Source organism: Podarcis cretensis (genome assembly GCF_951804945.1).
Source record: "Podarcis cretensis genome assembly, chromosome: 13".
NCBI lineage: Eukaryota > Metazoa > Chordata > Lepidosauria > Squamata > Lacertidae > Podarcis > Podarcis cretensis.
This window is the reverse complement of record NC_137182.1, coordinates 25,434,815-25,458,198: the sequence shown is the minus strand read 5'-3', so window position 1 is coordinate 25,458,198 and position 23,384 is coordinate 25,434,815. Positions and strand designations below refer to the sequence as shown.

The window sequence follows — 23,384 nt, the reverse complement described above, 5'->3', positions numbered from 1 at the left end:
CCCCTCTCTGCTCTTCCAAGGGTTGCTCTGGGGAGAAGGTTGTTTGCAACTTCATCAGGACCCTGAACTCCCCTCACCCCATGCTCTGTCTACCTCCCCCCCCCCCATATAGTTTTCTCTTCCAAAATCAGTGGAGTCTTGGAAATGGATTAGAATTTACCTGCAAATTGAGGTTTTCCTCTCTTGCTCTGTCTGAAGGGCTGGCAGAGGACACTCCTCTCTGGTCCTTCTTCTGGATGATAAAAGAACCCTAAGAAGGGAGAACCAGTAGAAGTGGGGGCGCTTGGCATTGTCCATCAACAGTTGGCAACACCTGGGCAGCAGACCGAGCGGACACACAGCACATCACCTGGGCACAGTCTCCTCCAGTACAGTGACATGTATCATGTTTCTGTTTTGCATCTACACAATATAAATTAGCATGTGCAAATTTGATGCAAACCTGCAATCCTCTTCTTTGAGGGTGGGGATGTGTTGGAGAGGCTGTCTGGCTATCTCTGACTCAGCATTCCTCCTAAAGAGGAGAACGTGAATAATGAGCTGTAAGCCAGGAATCTGCCTCTTCCCGCCCCTCACCTAACCACCATTCACAAGCAATCTCCACCCAGAGTTCCCTTATTCAAGACTGGTATGAGGGGCAATTAAGACAACTTAGCCGGAGTGCTTTGAGCAGTTCGGAAATCTCCGCAAAGTGAAATGCTAAGTAAAATTATGATTGCTGCTACCCACGTGTCCACAGCTTCGCCCATATCTTTTTAGAATCATAGAACTGTAGAGCTGGAAAGGGATCCCAAGGACCATCTAGTCCAGCCCCCGGCAATAAAGGAACCCTGCTCACAGCCATCCCTGGGTGGGCTTGAACCAGCAGCCTTCTGGTTAACAGCCAGACACACTGCCCCACTGTGCCGCCTGAGATCTTATACCCATTTTAAAGGCTGCGAGAAATGCGACCGAGGGAAAGCAACAAGCCCAAAGCCATAGGATGAAACTCAGTGCTGCTAGGTACATCTTTAAGTGCCAGCTACAGGATTGCCCCCTGCGCCTGCTGGCTTAGAAAGGGATTGGCAGCCCCCCACATTCCCATCATGAATAGCACCCCATGCTGTGCTTACGGTGAGCCTCTGCCCTTCCCAAAAGCTAGGAGCTGGGGAGAAAAGTGAGGGGCAGGCCCCACAGTTGCTCTGAGTGCCTCCGAAGCTTTATGCTACCACATCCACCCCCAGAAAAGAGTCAAGGACCACCAAAAGTTTTGCTCCCTCTGGGTCGTTTTTTTTTGGGGGGGGGACTTGTAGTCCAAAGGGGAGCAGCCAGAAATGTATGGGGCAGGGGGGCCCATGGCCTCCTGGCATGTTGACATTCCCCATCCCTCACCCTCTTTTCCTTCCCCTAGAATGCTCTGGTCTCCTTCAAGGAATTGTGTGGCCTGACGCCGGCAGCCAACATCAAGCAGTGCATCTTAAAGCTGGCCACTTGGCTGCAGCCCAGCGAGAAGGAGAGCCCCCCAGCCGTCACCCTCAACCTGGGCGAGGAATACCCCTCCATGGAGGCCCAGGGGCCGGTCCCAGAGCTCCTGCGGAAAGTGCTTGCTGCCTACGACACCGTGAGTGTAAACCGGTGGGTGGGTTGAGGCAGGGGGGACAGGGGACAGGACGGGACCCTGGGCCTTTGCCAGGGTTATCAACTGCTGTTTCCTTTCCACAACAGAGTTGGTCCCTCTTTTCTGATCTCCTGGATTTGTTTCGAGGCCCAGCAAAAATATCAATTTGGGGTGGGGTGGGGCACACATTTGTGGTGCAAATCTTAACCCAGGGCTCCTGCCCCCGCTACCCCTGTTCTCTCAGTGCAGCACACATTCACCTTGAGACTCAGAGGAGGAGAGATTCAATAATGCGCAGCTCTTTAGGCAGCAGCCAAGACTAGGCCCCGTTATGGGGCCTGCACCATAGAGATACAGGGATAGAGCGGCCATCCCTGCACCTGCACCCAGTTGTGCCAGTTAACGGGCCTCTTTTCCACATATAAAGCTTACGTGGAATTTTAGGTTCTCCTGTGCTGTTTACCCTCCCAAGTGCATGATCGAAATGGAAGAGAGTCACTTCTCTAATGGGTATGAGCATCTCTCCTCACCCTGCCCCATGTAGGTTTTGCATTCACATTACAATCCTACCTGGAGCAAGAGCTGCTTTAGTATTGTGTGAAAGCTCCCTTCCTATTCTGTCCTCAAGGGGATTTTAGTACAGGCGTATCTTGGATCTTGAATGCCTTGGCTCCTGAATGATCGAAATCCGGAAGTGAGTGTTCTGGTTTTGGAACATTCTTTTGGAAGCCGAACATCCGACAAGGCTTCTGCGGCTTCCAATTGGCTGCAGGAGCTTCCTACAGCCAATCAGAAGCTGCGCTTTGGTTTCCGAACGTTTTGGAAGCCGAACGGACTTTGGGAACAGATTCTGTTTAGCTTCCAAGGTACGACTGTACCAGACCTGGTGCCAGCACATGGCATCATCAGCCAGCTGCTGGGGCCCCGGCAGCAGGGCCAGCCCTACTATTAGGCATGCCGAGCCTCTTGTCTTGAGTGGCAGATTGGCTGTGCTACTGAAGCCAGTGCCATATGCAGCTGCACCGTTCAGGTGCTCTGTGGCCAAGCTGGTACTGTGCTTCACTGCTTCAGCCCCTGCCTCCAGCAGCTTCCTGGATAGCTGATTACTGGTAGATTCATAGAATTGTAGAGTCCAACCCCTGCAATGCAGGGATGTTTTGCCTGGTGTGGGATTTGAACCCATGACTCGGAGATTAAGAGTCTCATGCTGTACCAACCGAGTTATCTGCCAGGCTCTTTTGTTTGAAGTGCAGCAACCCATAGATCTTTTCTTGGGCAATGCTCATGATAGGCATAGGACCCCCTGATGTGGATTGGGCCTATAGCAAAGGGTTAAAGACACTCCCCACGCTAGACTCCAGATCTGGATCGGTGTTTAAGGGCAGAGGCATGTGACTAACATAACGTGCTCTTTGGCCCTAGAAGCTAGATCTGCAAAGACTTTGTGACAGTGAGAAAGAGTAGCACATAGAGAAGCCCTGGAATCTGGGCAATTGGCTACCAATATCTCTCCACAGGTGCTGAGACATTGCAAGGGGGCAGTGGGGCCAAGGGCCTCCTGTAAGGTGGGGTGCTTTGCTGGCTTGCTCAGCCCCCACCCCACTAACCACACCTTCTCTCTCTTTTACTGTCCTGCCATCAGATGATCCAAACAGGCCGCACGCTAATTGAGTCAGCCGATGCCGTTCACGCCAAGATTATTCAGGTGCAACAAGCAGGTAGGCAGTGGAGGATCTGCTATGAAACTAACTAAGCTTCGGGGGCCCTAATCTCAGAAGGGCCCCAAAAGCACACTTGGTCCGCATTGCTTTTTTTAAAATGGGTCTAGTCTATGCAATTTGAGTCACACGACTCAAATCAATTGATTTATCGTGGTATATATTTCAATAATCCCAAAGTTTTGAGAGTCAGTCGCACTGTTTTCCGTGCCCATAGATGGGCAATGATTTTGGAGTGCTCCGAAAGGGTTTCTCGAACTGCTTTAAAAAACCTGCAAAAGCTGATGACCAGGTGCCATAGTGGGGTGGACGCAGAGTCACCTTTGACCCTTGGGGTGGGGGTGAGGGTGGGGGTGTGCTCTTCCAGCCTTCAGGAGCGCAGTCCTATCTTGTCCAGAAGGCAGCAGGCCTGTGACAGGTTGTCTCCTTTGCCTCCCTCTCCACATTTCTCCAGGGATGGGGTTTCACAAGGAGCTGCACCGTTTGGAGGCCAAGGAAGGCCTGAAAGGGCGGAAGCTGCAGAAAGCTCTGGAGAGTTTTGCCTGGAACATCACTGTCCTGAAGGTAATTAGGAGCAGCACTTGCTGCAAGGTAGGATTTTCTGGGACAGGGTCTCAGGGCCAGGACTTCAGACACGGGATGTGAGAAAAGAGAAGTTTCAGCATGCACAAATACCCAGTCAGCCAAAAAGCTCGCTGGGGGACCTTGGGGCAGCCATTACCTCTCAGCCTAACCTGTTTCTTATTATTATTATTATTATTATTATTATTATTATTATTATTACCCTGCCTATCTCTGGGTTGTCCCAGTCACTCTGGGCAACTTCCAACATAATATAAAAACGCAAAAACATCAAGCGTAAAAAAACTACCCCAATACAGGGCTGCCTTCAGGTGTCTTCAGAAAGTGGTATCATTGTTTATCTCTTTGACATCTGATAGGAGGGCGTTCCACAGGGCAGGTGCAATTACCCAGAATGCCCTCTACTTGGTTCCCTGTAACTTCTCTCGCAGTGAGGGAACTGCCAAAAGGCCCTCGGAGCCGGACCTCAGTGTCCGAGCTGAATGAAGGGGGTGGAGATGCTCCTTCAGGTATACAGGGCCGAGGCTGTTTAGGGCATTAAAGGTCAGCACCAACACTTTGAATTGTGCTTGGAAACGTACTGGGAGCCAGTGGATTAGATGTAGTTTCTGAGTCACTTTCTGCATAGAGTGCAGTGGTCCAAGCGGGAGATAAACCAGAGCATGGACCTACTGACCAGGCGGGGTTCTAAGGATAAAATGGGGAAAGGGAGAACCATGTACAGTATCCCACTCTAAGCTTTTTGAAGGAAAGGTGGGCCATAACAAATAAGTAAACAAAATACTATTGCCCTGCGGACGTTTTCTTCCTGGGAGATTTTTGCTGGGCTCGCAGGAAATGGAATGATCTCTTCCCATGCATTTCAAGCTGCAGCTCTAGTTTTTTTTTTGGGGGGGGGAGGGTGTCAAAAGCATTTGTGCATTGAATGCCGAGTTTTGTTTGGGCCACAGACTTTCTAAAGAATCTAAAGTGTCCGTGGTCCGGTAGTGAGCAGGCACTGCCACCTGGTGGGCGCTGCATGTTCCATGTCCTTGCATCTTGATCGGCTGTTGCTGTTTTGAAAAACACGAGGGCTGCTTAGAGCTGTGCTTTCCTTCAGTTGCTTTGGTTAAAAGGGGATGCTGATGGCTTCTCTCCAGACGGCTTCCTTGCTGCTGATTTCCCCCAGTGCATGACATTGTTGCTTAAAATCCAATGCTTCAGTGGTAGAGCAATCTGCTCTGCACACCGACAATATCATCATCATCATCATCATCATCATCATCATCATCATTGTCATTATTAGTTTTTCCAGAGCTTTAATACATCTTTGATTACCACCATCCTTTCTAATACATGTGAACTTCCCCTCTATCCCTTCATGGTTTCCTTATTTCCCCTTATCTTGCTGCATATCATACCTAACACCCCTCTTCAGCTTGACTTAATATCTAGATGGTTCTTCATTGCCGTTCACAGTTCAAATCCTACTTCCAAACTTATCTGACTTTTATATTTCTTCAAATATTCTGTGAAAGGGTTCCACTCCTCCCTTAACACTGACTTCTCCTGGTCTCTTAATTTTTGTTAGAGACTGAGAGTCGTAGAATCATAGAATTGTAGAGTCGGAAGGGACCCTGAGGATTCTAGCCTAACCCACTACAAGGCAGGAATATGCAGCTGTCCCATGTAGGGACCGAACCTACAACCTTGGCATTATCAACAATATACTCATAACCAACTGAACTATCCCAGTCCTACAATCAATCCCTGGCATCTCCAGGTGGAACTGTCTGAAACCCTGGAGAGGCACAGCCAGTCAGTGTAGACAGTACTAACCTAGGTTGACCGATGTTCTGACTTGGTGTAAGGAAGCTTCCTATGCCACTAGGTTGGTCTTATGCTCTGATTTCTGCTAATGTTATGACTGTATGTGTGTGTGTGTTTTGCAACTATAATGGGCAGCTTTTTGTTTAAGTTTATTTGCACTTTTCTCATTAAAGCAGCGTAAGAAAAGCAAAAGCAGTGAACTAAGTCTCTGTTGTGATGGGTGAAGTCTTTGTTGTGTCAGAATGGGAGGAAAGATTTGCCCCTTTACCAAAATGTGTCAACAAAGGAAATTACTTTTTTAAAAAAACAGGTTGAGATAAACTTCAATAACAACAACAACAACAATAATTTGTTTATTATTTATTTATTTATACCCCACCCATCTGGCTGGGTTTCCCCAACCACTCTGGGCGGCTTCCAACAAAATATTAAAATACAACAGTCTATTAAACAGTAAAAGCTTCCCTAAACAGGGCTGCCTTCAGATGTCTTCTAAAAGTCTGGTAGTTGTTTTTCTCTTTGACATCTGGTGGGAGGTTGTTCCACAGGTGGGTGCCACTATCAAGAAGGCCCTCTGGCTGGTTCCTTGTAACTTGGCTTCTCGCAGCGAGGGAACTGCCAGAAGGCCCTCGGAAGTGGACCTCAGTGTCTGGGCAGAACAATGGGGGTGGAGGCGCTCCTTCAGGTATACTGGACTGAGGCCAATACAACTTCAGTTTGCATCAGTATGATTTGTTCTCTTCATGTTTATTATTTTATAACAACTCCGTCTGCATACGATAGGCACCTTTTGTGTTTATTTCAGTGACGTTGCCCACTGATAATACATTGTAGGCAAGTTGGCTTCCACCCTCCCCAAAAGGAGAATTATTAAGCAGCTGAATTTGTCAGGTTACCTTCCACACTGTAGTTTGCTGTTGGACCTCTGGGTGTGTGTTTTTCGTTTTCTTTCCTTGACTCTGTGACCACCTTTCATCACCTCTTCAACTCTTCCTTCGCCCACAGGGCCAGGCCGACCTACTGAAACACTCTAAGGCGGAGGCGCTTGACACACTCTGGCAGATCCACAACGCCGCACAGTCCTGTGGCATCGGCCGGAATGGCGCCGCCTCCCCCGACCTCTTCCGCGGCCGAGCGCTCCTTGATCCCATCCCGGAAACCGAAGGAGGCAGCGACACCGGATCTTGCTGACTCGGAGTGGCCCCGAAACCTAGGGAGGGCAGCGGACTTATGGACAAACACAGAGACTCGGGATGAAGCGTGGCGGATTTCTATTTTTATTTTTAAAAAATCGACACGAAGCACAGTTTTGTCTCCAGCATGGGGAAGTAGCTTGAGGTTCTCGCTAGTCAACTTCCAAGTCACTATGCGCGTAACAACCGGGGTTCTCTTTTCGTAAACAGCGTGACCAACCACAGACAGCAGATTTCGGATGGCAGTGACAAACAGATTTGACCGTAACCTGTGGGAAAACTTCTCCTTCACCAGCCTCTTTGGTCATTCCACATTGAAGACGTGCAGCTTCCCCCAAAGATTCCTGGGAACTCTAGTTTGTTAAGGGTGCTGGCAATTGCAGCTCTGGTAGGGGCGAACTACAGTCCCCAAGACTTTGAGGGAAGCCACATGCTCTACATGTATGGTGTTGGATGTGATCACTGAAACAAACAGGAGCCTCCATGTTCCTTGGGGTGCTCCCATTCATTTTACTGACGCTCCCGTGAAAAACCAGCATCAGCAAAGGCCTCTTCATTCATTGGACCAATAACCAAGCCTGGCCCAGAAGCTTTTCTATAGGGGCTCAGATAGGTGTCAGCTGAGCTGCTGTGGCCTATCAGTGTAAAGAGGTGGTTGTTTGGCTGGCCTTCTGCAGTCAAGTCATTTTACTGCCGGAGGCAGAGCAGCAAATGTCAGCTGCTGCCCGAGCTGAGTTGAGCAGTAGCCAAAGCTAGTCAAGTACTACTGTTTTCTTTGTCACCTGAGCCAGAAATTCCCACATGAGTCTCCCCCCCTCCCTGTCAGTAAAAATACAACCATCATAGATTAAACAATCTGCTGTCCTTTTCCTGACACCTGAAATCAGCTCAGGTGGCTGCTCAATGGTAGGGCCGGCCCTGCTGGAATTTCATCCTTTTGGACGGAGGCGGGTGGCACCTCAGAGACTGAATCCCCTGCCTGACATTTCTTGAGGTCTTGGGTCAAGGTCTGCTAGAAGCACAAGAGCTGTGCCTCTGATCCTATGTAGCACCCCCTGTTGGTGAGCTGGCATGTTATTTGACATGTTATTTGCCATTGACATGTTATTTGGGCTGGGACTAAAATAAAAACAGCTTCTCTTTCTCTCCACCCTTGGAACTAAATTCACTAGCAAGAGGAAGGCCAAACTCAGATTTTGGGTACAGGACCCCCGGGAATTGAGTGGCTCACAGCTGCAGAGCAAGGCTTTAGCTGTGGGGCGCTGGAAGAGACTCCCTCAGGAGGTGTGGTGGGCTCCCTGCTGGTAGTATTTAAGCTGAGGGCCAACTGTCAGGGATGCTGTGACACTGAGATTCCAGGATTGCTGAGGTTGCCTCCTTCCAACTTGAAATATTATACAGTTCTGTTGTCTGCTGGACACAGATCTTCCTCAGGGCAAGGTGGCAGTGAGGAGGGAGAGGGCTAGAAGACATCTCGGTAGGTCTTGTTCTCCCCCACCATGCTTTGAGGCTCCTAGTTAGAGCTGAAATGACAGGGAGGACTGCATCTTGAACTTTCCTCTCTAGAATCTGGTTGTAAAACTTCAAATGGTTGCATCAAGTTAAGTCACACTCAGAGTGGATCCACTGAAACCAACAGAATTAATTGAAGCGTGCCAGTTGATTTCTGTGGGTCTACTTTGAGTATGATATAGCTGGATGCAACCCAAATTTTATCCTCTCCTGACTGGATCCCTCCCCCATTGTTCCCAGGTTATGGAATATTGTTGGATTCAGGGTTGTGGGGTTTGTTTGTTGGCCAAAAAGAAAGCAAGGCTATAAGACTGTAAATCTAACAAGAAGATCATACCATCTTGAAAAAATAACACGCAGACCTTAAAGCTTGAGTTTTCAAAGTGTCCCTTAAATTCACATTTGAAAACCTTGAAATTTGAAATATTTTGCCAGTCTCACAGATATTTGTGCATTGGTGTCTTCTGGTTCCTTACATTGATCTCTCTCTCACTTTTCCTTGTTTTTGGGGTGTTGCTGAGTGAGGGGGGCATAGACTGATGATTCCCCAGCTGGGCCCTGTTCCCCTCATGCCAGACCTGGAAGGCTTCCTCTAGGATTGTGAGGGATGGATTCTCTTGACAATAAAACCTGAGCTTCTCTTCTGTTCTTTCTGTCTCTTTTAATCATGCCCTCACAGCACTTGGAGAAAAGCAACGGGGGCAAGGAAAATGGTGAGAGGAAAGGGCTCAGCATTCCCTCCTCACCCACCACTTCCCTCTCTTTAAAATTTCTGCCCCATACATAAAACACTGGTAACCCAAGTGTCTACCAAGCAGAACCTGTGTCCTCTAGCACATGGGTCAGGCATGCTGCCATTGTGCCTGGATATACCCCCTTTTTCCATACTATCTCTTATCAGGATCAGTGCCCTTTTTGGATCTCTCTTTGAGGGACATCTCAACTCTCCTCACATCTACCCATTGATGAATTTGCAACTTCCAAACATACCTGAATCTTGCGCAGTGTGGGTATGGCTTCTAGTACAATAAGACTTAGAGTGGGGGGCAGGCGAGACCGGATCTGGCCAGTGGGCCAGATTCGTGATTCCACACGGGTCAACTATGATCATAGCTGTCAACTCTTCTCTTTCCTTGAGAGGAATCCTATTCAGAATAAGGGAATTTCCGTTTAAAAAGGGAAATGTTGACAGCTATGACTTTGATGAGTGGGTGAGACTGCCCACCTCTGCTCAAAGGAACTGACAGCAAGCCCTGCTAGCTACAGTGCAGCTGATCCCAGTTGTTGCTACAAGTCCCATTTGCAAAGGAACAACTGAGAGTTCGCTTTAAGCGCCCATAGTTTCCCTGAGGTCTCCCCTTTCCCTGCTCCACACCTGATGTTATGTATGAGTTCTGATGTGGGGCAGTTGGACATGGTTTGGGAGAAACAGTTATGTGGTCGAAACGGGGGCCTGTGCTAGGCTTCATGAAGCCTGCAGGCCGGAGGTTCCCCACCTCTGCCTTAAACAGATGCAGAAAGTTAATGGGGCTACCTGAAATGGAGAGGAACGTAGAATGGGATTGCCTGCTTTTTCCCCTCAGAGGATTCCTGTACCGTTAAGAGCAGCCTGAGACACAATAGTCCACAAATCTCACTTTGGCTTCATGTTCCCTGAAAGTCCCATGTGAGGCCTCTCTTCTTTCGAAGGCTTTCCTCCTTCATTTTGGGATCTGAGAGGTATGCAAAGAACTGGTGAGGGGTGGCAGGTGGGATCCTGCAACCCCCAGGCCAAATTGGCCTCCCCGTTTGCTCTGTGAGGCTGCTTCAGGCAAGCCTCCCCACCTGCCCTACACCTGACGTCATACAGGTATGGGTGGAATTTAGCTGAAAGGGACTTTGGTGCCTGCGCATCACTTCTAAGCCACCACCAACCAGGAATTGGATTCCTCACCTCTGGGCTAGGCTAGGAGGACGGGTGACATTGGGGTGCTGCACCCCCCTGAAACCCAAGTACTGGTGCTGTGTATGTGTGCGGATTGGGGGTGCCATATTCTCTGAGGCATGTGCCCCATGTGGAAGGAAGTGTGCCAATGCCACGTGCCAGTGAAAAGGGCACCGCTAGCTTCTGGCTCCATGTTTTTGAGGTAATTAGCCTAATGGGCCCATGCTAACAAGTGCGGCTCCTCTCATTATCTCGGCCTAGCCGTTGGCTGCCTTTGTGGCTCGTAAGCGGCTCTCCGGTTCCTCAGACGTCTGTGGGTTCATTACTGGAGGGGGAACGACAAAGGCGGGTGGATGTCTTGGCCGGTCTCCAAGAGACGGGGTACAAAAGGATCCTTCCTCTCTTTTCTGATCCTCTCTGAGGAGTCGTGGGGAGACGGTTATTTTTGGCATTGCCATTGGAAAGGATGTGTGTGTCTGTGTCACGTATCATGGGAGCAAGTGAGGTACCTGGAGCCTACGTAGAAAATGGCCCTATAAATTGACCGCTTCCTCCAGCTTTTCCTTACAGCATCACCCCTGGAAGGCCCACCTGTCGCCTTAAAGACAACCAAGATTATGGAGACCCGGAAGATTAAGGTAACTGCCCTATCCCTCTCTCCAAATGGGCAAACCTGGGGGGGCGGGCATAATGTTGAGCTGGGGTGTCATGTTCCTCTCTAGTTGGGCCAAGCCTTGGAAGATGACGTGAATCTGGGGTGAAGCTAGGAAACGCTCTTAGAAGGAAGCCAGTGGCAATGGTCAAGAAAACATTGTTATATAGATAGATGTACAAAACCGGTTAAAAATAGAGGACTCGATTTCAAACTTGAGTGTCACGGAAGAGTGCTGTGGAGCTCAAAAGCTTCCATCAAGCTAATGGTGCAATAGAAGACACCATCTTGTCACCAATGTGAGGATTCCCCCTCATGATTTTCTACTGCTGTTGGAGAGTATTAGGAGCTGCATGGAAAATTAAAGAAAAGCAATGCTACTTTCCCCAGAGGGCTTCAGACTAGTTAAAAGGGATGGGATGGAGGGGAGGTCCAGGTTGGGTAAAAGGGGCAAGTTAGAAGTGGTAGTGGAGTAAAAAGTCAGGGGAAGTTTGGATGGTTTCAAGAAGGACTTTGTGAGGTAGAGGGTGGTGGTCTCTGGTAGCTTGCGCTATGGGACAGAAGGGGAAAATGCCCTGGGTGTAGAGAGGGGAAGCAGCAGGGGTAGTGGGACGGAAGAAAAGCAACAAAATGTGAGCACAACCAGTGCGCTTGAGTGAAACAGGTGTGAGAGAACAAGGATGTGCTGTAAATAAGAATCACCGGTCCGCCAGTCGAGCACTTCATCTCTCAACAGCGGCTGATCCAATGCATCTACGGTATGAAGTTCACAAATGGTCGTGAAGACAAAAGCTCTCTGTGGACTGTCGTCAGCATCTGATTCAGTGAGGTTTACTGGTTCTGAGCATGAGATCCCATTTCTCATGGCTACTAGCTGTTGACAGACCTCTCGTCCACGGGGGGGGGGGGGGCTGTAGCTCAGCAGCAGAGCATATACTTTTTCATGCAAAAGGTCCCAGGTTCGGTTTAAAAAGAACCCCTTTTGGCGATAAAATTCCATCGGTGGCTTACACATTGTTCTGTGCAATTTGTTTCTTTTCATTTGTCCTTAATGGCTGCCAATCAGATTTACTAGGTGAGCTTGTGTTTTCATATTGTGTGTAAGGGATAATGGACACTTTCTCACACTTTTATCATATGTTTGTCTGCATTTGGTTTATTTAGTATTAACAAGCCCCAAACATGTTACAGTGAGACAAATCTTTCTTTGTTAACAGGTAAGCCCTGTCGATTTATGGGATTTAACCCTTTCCTCCCTCTGGCTGTCCTGAGGAAAGTTTCTCTTCCTATGGTGCTATTTTACTTTAGGGATAAATCCTCCATTGCTGTGTGTGCGCGCGGCTGTGTGTGTGTGTGTGTGTGTGTGCATTTTCAATGCAAATCCAAGCTTCAGAGGAAGTATATTCCTCTGATCTGCAAAGAGGCAAAGGAGGGCTGCATTCTCTTGATATGCCTGCTGAAATCCCAATAAATATTTTCTCGGACAGCTAGTGCAATTTGCCTTTAAAAAAAAAAAAACCAACCTGCACGACGCTGATAAATTCAAAGACACATTGGACATCATGTTTAGCTTGGCCCTTAATGACTTAAGATCAGAAAACCTGACATCCACTTCCACAGGCAGAGGCAATATGACTCCAAATGCCATTTCCTGGGAATCATGGGGAAGTGGGAAGAGTGCGGTTGAGCTCAGGCGCTGCTTTCGGACTTCCCCTAAGTACTTGGTTGGCCACTGAGTACAGGATGCTAGACCTTTGACCTGGCTCAGCAGTGACATTATGTTACAATGCTCTCAAAACCAACGTTTAAAATTGGCTGCCCAATGATCTGATTTAAAAGTGTTCGTAATTTGTACGTGGGGAACACTGTGGCTGCGAGTGATGACATACGTACTTAGTTACTTAAATATAACCCACTTATAATTGTTCATTTTTCATTGAGTGGGAGAATATCGGTGCAGCATAGTGGTCAGAGGGTTGGACTTGGACCTGGAAGACCAGGGTTCAAATCCCCACTCGGCCATCAAGCCCATTGGGTGATTTTGGGCCTAGTCACTGCCTCTCAGCCTAACCTACCTCACAGGGTCGTTGTGAGGAGGAAGAAGAAGAGTTTGGATTTGATATCCCGCTTTATCACTACCCTAAGGAGTCTCAAAGCGGCTAACATTCTCCTTTCCCTTCTTCCCCCACAACAAACACTCTGTAAGGTGAGTGGGGCTGAGAGACTTCAAAGAAGTGTGACTGGCCCAAGGTCACCCAGCAGCTGCATGTGGAGGAGCGGGGAAGTGAACCTGGTTCACCAGATTACGAGACTACCGCTCTTAACCACTACACCACACTGGATTAAATGAAGTGAGGAAGATGAACCATATACGCCACCTTGAGCTCCATGGAGGAAAAGGTGGATATAAATGCAATGAAGAAAGAAAAATAAAATAATATTTCAATACGACTTACGAGTAAAAAATATGATAGGCTACCAACGGAACTGCATCAGAGCTCTCACTTCGATTTGAATGGCTGGTGCTCCATGGGGCTGGTAGGGTGCAAGATAGGGAGGCCAACAGTAGGGGGAGCCAGAGCCAAGGGCAGGCACAATCAGCTTGTTTTAGTTTCATCCCCATCCTCTTCTTCCCAGCTGATTTCTACAAAGGCAACACTGAGACTAAGGGGGGGGGGAGATGTCAAGGCAGTGCCACCCCCTGGTAAGAAGGCGGGCAGGTGGGCACTGGATGAGGGTAGACTGAGGCTGGTAGGGCAGTGCCCCATTTGCCCTAATAAGTCCTGCCTCCACTGCTTGATCTGTTGTCTCTTTGCTAAATGTATGTTTCCCCAGATAATTGAAGTGACCCATTATGACAACATTATGCCTCCTTGCTGTTTTTCTGCATCTCAAAGATCACCATCAAGAGTTTGCATCCAGGCAGGAGGGAGGATTATAATAACATCCCTACCACTCTACTGCTTATGTTTGCTTGTTATTTCTGCAGAGACTGACTCTCTGAAGAGGTTTGTTTCCTTAAGAGATTTCTGGTTTATTGGACTCTGTGCCCTCTTTCATGAACAGAGCACTACTCCCACCTGCAAGCACAACTTGCCTTGCCCTCTCTGTAACACATGATATGGAGGGGTAATTGCAGTCTACTGATTCTGCTTGATAGACCGGGCTTCTGATATGCTCATTATATCTGCATTCTCTTTTAGCGCCAGGCAAAAAATCCCTCCTCTGAAGCTTGTATTTGCATTTGGAGGAAATCTCCCATTGGCACCAAGATGATACTATTTGCATTAAAAAACAGCAGCAGCAACCACCCTGAGCATTAAATGCAAAGACACGTTTTCACTTAGTTTGGCCCTCAGATGCTAATTTGTAGCTGCCTATGAAAGTTATCCCAGTTGATGGCTCGGTGCATGCAGTAAAATCTATGGAGCAGATAACTTGGTGCTAATTCACCTAATCTTTGCTTTCAGGCTTTTCGCATTAGTATCTAAACCTTATATATTGCTTCCCTTTTAAAATGCCACATGTGTATAATATTTTCTATGACCCTGATTTGCATTCATTCATTTTTATGTTTTGTTACCAGCTTCTACTCAGCCCCCGCTTTGAGGGTATTTGAATATTTAGAGCATCATCTCAGAGGGATGAGTCCTCAAGAAAAGAATAGTGCCTCTTAATTTCCCCCAGTTTTAAAGCCGCTCTGCAATCTTGTGTTTTGAAATGCCAAAAGCCTTGTTCAGCTTTAGTTCAAATGATGCCTGTCTCTTCAGTACAGGCTCCCCTTGTCCAGGGACTACCAAATCCAAATTTCAGAGGGCTTCTCTAAGCCTTTTTATTGAGAGTTTGCTCTGATTTGCTTGCCCAAAGCTTGCAGAGAGATTAAACTATGCCTGGTCTTCATTTAGCTTTGTTCTGATGTGTTTGTGGGGTAGTTTTATGACAATGAGCATTCGTCCTGATTTGTTTCTGTGTGGGGATGTTCCTGTGTCTTCCCATTAATCATTAATCCATCCTGCACTTTTTTCAGGGCCATAATCTCATGCAGCACCCTAAAATACCGTATTTTTCGCTCTATAGGACGCACCGGACCATAGGACGCAGTGGACCATAGGAGGGGGAGAACAGGAGGAAAAAAATTCTCCCCCTCTCTGCTCAGCACCCCTTCAGCGAAGTGGCAGGAGAAACGGAGCCCCTTCCATTTCTCCTCCCGCTTCACTGAAGGGGTGCTGCGCAGAGAGGGAAAACTGTGCAGCGCCTCTCCAGCGAAGCGAAGCCTGGAGAGCAAGGGTGATTGGTGTGCACTGACCCCTCTCGCTCTCCAGGCTTCAGGCGGCTATCCGCAAGCCTTCGGAGCGCAGCGGGAACTCTTGCTGCGCTCCGAAGGCTTGCGGATAGCTGCCTGAAGCCCCCGGCGCGCAGTGGGAATTCCCTGCGCTCTGGGGGTGTTCAGGCGGCTTCAGCGAAAGCAACGTGAAGCCTCCGGAGTGTGGGGGGAGCTCTCCCTCTGCGCTTCAGAGGCTTCGCGTTGCTATCGCTGAAGCCAAGGAGCCTGCATTCACTCCATAGGACACACACACATTTCCCCTTCATTTTTGGAGGGGGAAAAGTGCGTCCTATAGAGCAAAAAATACGGCACATGGTTTTGGGCACCATGAGTGCCCTCCTCCCAAAAAGTGTCTTTGGGCTCTGTGCTGTCACATGGGTCATGTGATTTGTGCAGGAGTACAGACAGAAAGACACATGTCTCAGTTTTGGGACTAAGGATGTTGGAGGGTACGGTTTAGGACGCTGACTTGTACCAAGTCAGACCATTGGACCACCTAGTTCAGTATTGTCTTCACTGACTGGCAGCATCAGCTCTCCAGGATTTCAGATGGGATGGTGCTGGGATTGAACCAGGGTGCAAAGTTAATGCTCTGCCAATGAACTCATAGAAGTGCAGCTGAGAGGGGATTTAAAGAAAGTTAAAGAAACTTTCATACATGTTTGCAGTAAGGTGGGTTTTTTTTGGGGGGAAGTACCCTCATTTCTGGCATTATAGGTAAAGGTAAAGGTACCCCTGCCCGTACGGGCCAGTCGTGTCCGACTCTAGGGTTGTGCGCCCATCTAACTTAAGAGGCCGGGGGCCAGCGCTGTCCGGAGACACTTCCGGGTCATGTGGCCAGCGTGACGAAGCTGCTCTGGCGAGCCAGCACCAGCGCAGCACACGGAAATGCCGTTTACCTTCCCGCTATAAAGTGGTACCTATTTATCTACTTGCACTTAAGTGTGCTTTTGAACTGCTAGGTGGGCAGGAGCTGGGACCGAAAGACGGGAGCTCACCCCGCCGCGGGGAGTCGAACCACCGACCATGCGATCGGCAAGTCCTAGGCACTGAGGTTTTACCCACAGCGCCATCCGCGTCCCAATCATAATATGTATTTAATTTCCTTAAGATGATAGGGTTGCTATTTTTAATAGACGTTTACAGTCATGTTAACCTCCCAAAAAATATAGCACTGTTATTCTAAAACTCTCTATTATCACAGATGAGAAAAAAAGTTTAATTAGGAGAACCCTAATAAAAAATGTGGAAAATTCCAATGCATGATTTTTTTAAAAAAAGCCAAAGTATAATTTAAACTTATTTGGCTATTCCTACCCACCTCATAGTTCTGGTTTGATGATTAAGCTGCCTTCTGGGAAGGGGGCATGACTGGCTCAAGACATTTTGCAAAGCAGTACCCGAGGCCACCCAAGTTATTTTTACACGAGGCAGAAAAATCCTACAAGCACTTCTTCCTTCCTGCCCCCAGCAATAAAAATATAACAATTAATTGTAATTATGATGCATGAAGTTGCTAACAATTTGCTGCTTTTTCACAGCCGTGCCAAAATCTGCTGCTCAAGGCTGCTGCCTCACTCTGCCTAATGTTAGTGCCAGCCTGGCTGCGGCTGCTGTTAAGTTTACTCTGGAGGTTCAAATCTTCCTTTCATACTGAAAATTGCTGACTCATCTTCATATCCCTCCAGGTCCAGAGAGCCACCTTGCTGCTCCTCTTCTCCTTGCTCTGCTCCACCGCCGTGACCAAGCAAGCCATGCCAGACTGCTGCCGTCAAAAGAGCTGCTCGTGCCACCTCTTTGAGCTGCTGCACGGCACGGGCAACCACGCCGCCGGCATCCTCACCCTTGGCAAACGGAGCAGCGCCACAGCCACCGCCAAGGCCTTCCAGAGCCGGCTCTACCAACTCCTGCACAGTTCGGAGAACCAGGCCACCGGGATCCTCACCATGGGCAAACGAGCAAGCAGGTTGGGGATGGGAAACACAGAGGATGCGCTTGGCAGCAACCAAGTAACGCCAGCGCCATACTCTGCAGGGCCTGATCCAGCCATGGGCTGCCTAGCCCCCCTTGAGAGGGACTTGCCACCTGGCCCAGAGATGGGTGCTTCAGATACCATTTACTAAGGCTGTGTGTATGTCTCAGCAGGGGGCTGAAATTGCAAGAAGCCACCTGAGCACCTTCTGCTTTCTATCATCGCCGCTGTCATCTGTCCTTTAATGCCAGGCAGCTGCTAGGTGCTGTCCCGGAGGTGGCAGCGATGCGGTCCTTCCCCTTGTGTAAATAGCTCTTTTCAAACTTCTGTCAACCTCACGCTCTTGTGTTCTTTTCCAAATAAAGCCAGCTATCATGTTCAATGCCATTCTGTTGGTGTCCGGGTGAGAGAGATGCTGCCGGCGTGAAGAACGGAAGGATGCCCTTTCTGGATCAAATTGAGCATCTATCTAGTCCAGGAGTAAGAAACATTCAGACCGGGAGTGGATGGGCTGAACGTGGCCCTCCAGGCCTCTCCAGCTGGCCCTTGGGACTCTCACCAGGCCACATCCATCCCTAGGCCACAGCCTCTCACCACCCATGTAGCAGCCTGTTTGCCCGGCTAGGATGTGTCTTTGAGCTGCTGTTATGCCTTGTGGCTGCCTGGATGGAGGATGGAGGTGTGTGTGTGTGTGTGTGTGTGTGTGTGTGTGTGTGTAGAAACTTCTTGCTTTTTTGTGGTTGTGCATTGCTTGTGCACTTTTTGTTGAGATTCGATTAGATGCTAGGAGAGGCTATATTTATTAGATATTTTCCTTCCTCCCTCCCATTTGTGAGAGTTTAGCAGAGTGCCACCCCTTTGCAGCTTAAAAAGGAAGCTTAGATTTAGCCTTTTATTGTTAATAATCCAGGATGCTTTAAGGCAGACTGGATTTTCCTGACATTGGCCCTCCAGATGTTGCTGAACTCCAACTCCCGTCATCCATGGCCACTGGTCATGCTCGCTGGGAATGATGGGAGTTGTAGTTCAGCAACATGTGGTTGCCAAAGGTTCCCTACAGCAGAGCTATAACTCTGAAAAGCTGTGACTGAAACCTTGCCTGTCATCAACTCACTAGCTCATCCTAGAGAAGCCTCATTGTCCCCCCCCCCCAACCTCCCCAATCTGCAATGTTTATAATAACCCTGACCCACCTTACAGGGTTGTTGTAATGGTTGCTGCGAGATAATACCTATGAAAAGCTTTTAACATTTTGAAGAGCTGTATCCATGCTGAATCATATTGTTTGTTATTATCAAAGGACTCTGCTCACTGACTGATTTCCACCTGAGATCAGACATGCAAAGTACTGTATGCTTTGAACTCTCCCTTCCCAAATGTGAACAGCATCAAAGGTACTTGCCAGAGCTCTCCTCTTATCAGGCCCCTCAAACGTTCCTTGATGCTCATCAGCATCTCGGCTTGCAGAGCTGCTGTTGGCTGCTCACACTGGCAGAGAAAGTGCTGGTGATTCCTTTGCCTTCCTGTGTGAGAGAAAAATGGTGTGTGGCTTATCTCAGTGGTAGAACATCTGTTTTGCTTGCAGAAGGTCTCAGGTTTAGTCCCTGGCAACTCTGGGCTAGAGAGACAAATAGCCTGACTCTGTATGAGGTGGGTGTGTAGAGCTTATGGCCCTCTGGATGTTGCTAAACTAAAATCCCCATCATCCCTGGCCATTGGCCATGCTTGCTGGGGCTGATGGGAGTTGGAGTTCAGCAACATCCAGAGGACCAAAGTTTCCTCACTCCTGATTTAAGGCATCTCCTTCCTTTATCTTCCATTGAGGACCTCCAGAACTAGAGACAGGCTAGTGGGTGGACAGCTGTTTTTGAGTAGGTGTTGCTCATGCTCAAGAGATGAATGTTCACTGCGTTTGAAAAGAACACCCCTACTGAGATCAGATATTATTATATGTACCCTCCAACATTTCTCTGATGAAAATAGGGACATCTATTATTATTATTATTATTATTATTATTATTATTATACCCCACCCATCTGACTGGGTTGCCCCAGCCACTCTGGGTGGCTTCCAACATATATAAAAACATCATTAAACATTTTAAAACTTCCCTAGACAGGGCTGCCTTCAGATGTCACAGAACTCCATACCCTCCAACATTTCTCCAATGAAAATAGAGACTTCCTAAGGAAAAGCGGGACATTCCAGGATCAGAAACCGGGACAACTTCTGTAAATCTGGGACTGTCCCAGGGAAATAGGGACACTTGGAGGGTCTGAATTATCCTGATGACCTTCATCTGGACAAGTTACAGAGATTATAATGGCACAACAGAAGGAGAAAGTAGTAGCACGTATATATACCTCATCTAATTTGGGGCAGGCCTGTATTCTCCTGAGCTACAGCATTATTGCCTATCTAGACAATGGTCTGGGGGCTGGAACTGCATTTTACCAAATGACTAAACCCAAGGGTTGCCATACATCTAGGGGGGCTCTTCACTAAACCCACAAGCCCCAGCCCTGACTCCTCTCAATTTTAATCAATTTAGCCCCGCTCCCCACCTTCTAAAAAACCTAAGAGGGGTCATCACCAAAAAAGTAAAGAGGGTCACCAGACTCTCTAATACCCAATAATAATTCAAGCATCAAACATGGGTGGATCTGAATAGACCAAGAATGGGGAAGCTAAACCCTGTCCCCACATGTTAGACTACAACTCCCATTATGCCTGAACATTGGCCATGTTGGCTGGGGCTGATGGGAGCTGAACAGCAAATGGAAGGCCACAGGTTCCCCGTTGCTGGGATAAGACAGCATGCATAAACAAGGCCATGCACTGCTGGAGACCACTGGGCCGCCCTCCTCAGCCAGGCACAGACACAATTGTAGAGGTTCGGGTAAGGGGGGGGCTATGAGGGCCTTTGAATTAGGGGTAGGGGGTCTCAAACCATATCACTCCCATGTAGCCTTCTGGAACGGTAGCTAAGGAGCCGTCACAAAAAGTTGGCTGCAGGTCAGGGACTGGGGTCACATTCTGGACTTGGGCAACAGTGTTTGCTTCACCCGAGAGCCAGGGCAGTCTGGGCTTTTAACTCCCTTCTTTTAAAAGCCTTCTGGTGCTCCCCACCTGGGCCTTCTTTTGTAGCATGTGAGGCCTGTAGCTGAGTGTGCTTTGAGGAGTGAGCAAGGCTTCAAAGTGAAGGGAAAGTGGCAGGAAAGCTGCGGTTTAAATGAGCTCAGGAGTAAATTACTTGAGGCGACTCTTCCATCCAGATTCAATCTCAAGGCTTGTACTTGCCCACCCCTTTATTAAAGTCTACAGTCAGAGGCAGCTCTTGGGGGTGGGATTGGGACAGTTCCTCTTTTAACTGCTTATTTCCTTGGCCGCTGGGAACCTGCCTAGGACAATAAGAGTTCTTCCATCACTACCTGGGTTGAACCAGAAGCACTTGCCAAAGGTGTTTTTTTTTTAAAAAAAGCCAATGTCATTCTCTTAGAAAGTACCACTTTAATCACCTTTGATGCTCCATAATAGGCCGCTCTGCCCTAATGTGCCAGGAGTATAACCTCATCTCGGATAACCTATCTATTAAACAGATGCTTCTATCCATCCATCACTGTCTGGCCCTATGTCCACACTGCTTGGGCAAATTCACTGGCTTGGCATTGGTCGGCAGCCAGGGGGCAGTGTTGGCAAAGAAAGCTGGCAGCTCTGGCTGCAATGAATCTCTTTGTTTGGGTGATTCTTTTGTGTGTTGTGCTAGGGCTTCATCTCTCAAAAAAGGAAAGGTTAGGAGCTCTTTGTTTGTACACAGCCTGACCTCTGGAACTTGTAACCCCCTACCTTTTAGGGGCTCTTTGTGTTTAGCAGTAAGCGGGGGACACTTCGCATGCGCTCAGCGGTACTCTTTACTGCTTCACACATTGCATGACTGAGCCTTGACACAAATTAAGTTCTGGGTGAATCTAAATTGCCCCACCTGGAATTATTCTCTTTCTCTGCCTTCCCCCATTACGAGCAAAACTTTGCACATGCTCAGAGATATTCTCTTCTTTATTTCTCCACACATTACCGAGCTGAGCCCTGACACAACTTAATCTCAATCAAGACACCTGAAATTCTTCTCTGTCTTCCTCCAAAACACCTCCACTGTCCTCAATGCTGCTAATTAAGAAGTTGATCATTTTAACAAGCAAGGAGCTGGAGTTCAACACTACTTGAAAGCCGCTCCTTTGATCCTTGAACAGCTGCTGCACAAATCTCAGCTTCATTAAAGCAAGTTCCCCTTTATAAGGGCCAGGAATCATTATGATTAATATTGATTATTAAAGTATATGCTGCCCTTCATCAAAAAATCTCAGGGTGGTTCACAGAATAAAATACAAGATAAAACACAAGTAAATAATCAAGACAACAAAACAAAAGGTTGCAGCAAAAGAAAGGAATTTGTTCGCGTCCAGACATACTTTCATATGCATTATCTAGGGCTTGAATCCCAACAAGAAAAAATAGCTACGGCAGCCATATCTCAAGCTAAACACTGATTCTTTTTGGGCTTATTAATCCGTTTCGGTCCACCTCATTGCCAATTTTCACCTCAATTTTGCCTTCTGAACCAATTAATGTAAAAAATTGGGAACTCTCCTTTGACCAAATGCTGTACACAAAGGTAGTGTAATGGGGTCACTCTTCAGCATGTAAGGTTGGGCATCTGAAACAGGTTCAGAATTAAGCGCCCTATGAATTCTGCATGTGGCCAAAGGCACTCTCTTCTTAACTGTAACCCCTCACCCGTGGTTGAGAAAGGCAGTTCTTCAGGGTAGGGAGGTGGTTGGAGTCTTGACTCATATCAGCCCCAGCCAGCTTGGACAGGGATAACAGGAGTTGTAGTCCAGTGGCATCCGGAAGCTGGCAGGTTCCCAATCCCTGCTACGGGGAAGGAGACAAATGGAAAGGAGAGGGCAAGTATCCTTCCAGTTTAGCAGGTATACAAGAACATGACTACAATTGCAAAGATCCAGAGCTCTGGCAACCCCTGTTGCAGCAAAATCATAGATTTAACAGCAGAAAGGTGCCTTGAAGGACACATAGTCCAGCTGCTTGTGCAGGGAAATCTGCTGCTACAGCATCCTTCTGTGTGAAAACTATCCAAGAGTCTGCTAGCACGTTAAAGGTGAACAGATTATATGGTGGTGTAAGCCATTTGCTGATCGGCTGAGTCCACTGGGGTAGGAAGGGCTGAGGGCCAAAGTACCAGAAGGAGCACCTACTCGCACACCAACCTGCCTAAGGTGCAGCCTCAACAAAAGGAGGGAGAAACTTCTCTAAGTGATGGCTTCCTAGTGGTGACATTCCTTCCCCAGAGAGACCCACCTGGAGCCAACACCTGTACTCTTTCTGTCCTGGGCAAAGACATTATTTGAATTCTCTCACGCATTAAAAAGGGAATTTTTAAAATGTGCATTTCCCCCCCTGTTTGTTATAGTTTTATGTAGGCATCATTTTGCTTTCCTGAATTTTCCTGGGCATAGCAGCCAACTCCTAGAAGCCTAGGTGCCTTCCCCCCCCCAAGAAAATATTTGAGGGAGTCGTCCCTCCCCCCGTGTTGATAGGAATTGCCATTCAAATAGTTGCGTGCACTTTGTCTTGTGATCAGTTATGTGAAGTGGGGCTTACCTGCCCCCCTCAAATATTTTATTCAAGTTGGAAGGGGAAGGGAGAGAGAGAGAGAGAGAGAGAGAGGGAGGAAGGGAGGGAGGGAAAACTCACATTTGTGTGTGTCTGTGGAGTACAGAAGTTTAAGAGTCTCCCCTCAGCTTTTTTCCGCGTCCCTCACACTAGGCCTAGGACTGCGCCCGTTCGGACAAGGCCAGGGCTTGTTAGGCGCCAATTGTGTGCGTGTGCGCGCCTGCGCGCGTGTCTGCGATCTGGGCGGGATCCCTCCGGATCCCTCCTCTCCCCTCTCCCCAGCGCTGCTCGGCGCTAATTGTACGGCTGGGATTAGCAGGAGGGAGCTGACAGCCGGGAGAGAGAGAGGGAGGGAGGGAGGCAGGGAGACAGCGAGGGAGGCTCGGGCAGCTGCCTCGCCTCGCCTCGC

At 48.3% G+C, this 23,384-nt stretch overlaps 2 protein-coding genes and 1 long non-coding RNA gene across 4 annotated transcripts in view; 2 read left to right on the top strand and 1 right to left on the bottom strand.

The window, feature by feature from the left end:
* LOC307200638 (inactive phospholipase C-like protein 2) overlaps positions 1 to 9,055 on the top strand; it is a 36,581-nt gene extending 27,526 nt beyond the window's left edge. The window contains exons 3-6 of one of the 2 annotated variants that reach the window (XM_079949324.1): positions 1,391 to 1,600; positions 3,240 to 3,315; positions 3,770 to 3,879; positions 6,712 to 9,055. In XM_079949324.1, the coding sequence (XP_079805450.1) occupies positions 1,391 to 1,600; positions 3,240 to 3,315; positions 3,770 to 3,879; positions 6,712 to 6,897 (582 nt within the window). In that variant the 3' untranslated portion in view covers positions 6,898 to 9,055. Of the gene's footprint in view, positions 1 to 1,390; positions 1,601 to 3,239; positions 3,316 to 3,769; positions 3,880 to 6,711 lie in introns of those variants that run through there. The other variant, XM_079949325.1, reaches the window with a different exon arrangement.
* Positions 160 to 23,354, bottom strand: LOC307201122. Its single transcript, XR_013832561.1, has 3 exons — positions 23,057 to 23,354; positions 18,686 to 18,806; positions 160 to 250 (listed from the first exon to the last, which is right to left on the bottom strand). It is a non-coding gene; the product is annotated as an uncharacterized lncRNA (long non-coding RNA).
* Positions 10,151 to 18,387, top strand: HCRT (hypocretin neuropeptide precursor). The gene is made up of 2 exons (XM_079950163.1): positions 10,151 to 10,973; positions 17,000 to 18,387. The coding sequence occupies exons 1-2, from the start codon at positions 10,953 to 10,955 to the stop codon at positions 17,432 to 17,434; spliced, it is 456 nt and encodes a 151-aa protein (XP_079806289.1). The 5' UTR covers positions 10,151 to 10,952; the 3' UTR covers positions 17,435 to 18,387.
* Positions 23,355 to 23,384: the final 30 nt, after the last annotated feature.

Excerpts from the sequence above, each read along its gene's own strand:
- HCRT (XM_079950163.1), top strand. The coding sequence starts at position 10,953 with ATGGAGACCCGGAAGATTAAG. Across the intron at positions 10,974-16,999 it reads TGGAGACCCGGAAGATTAAG|GTCCAGAGAGCCACCTTGCT; the intron begins GTAACTGCCCTA and ends ATATCCCTCCAG.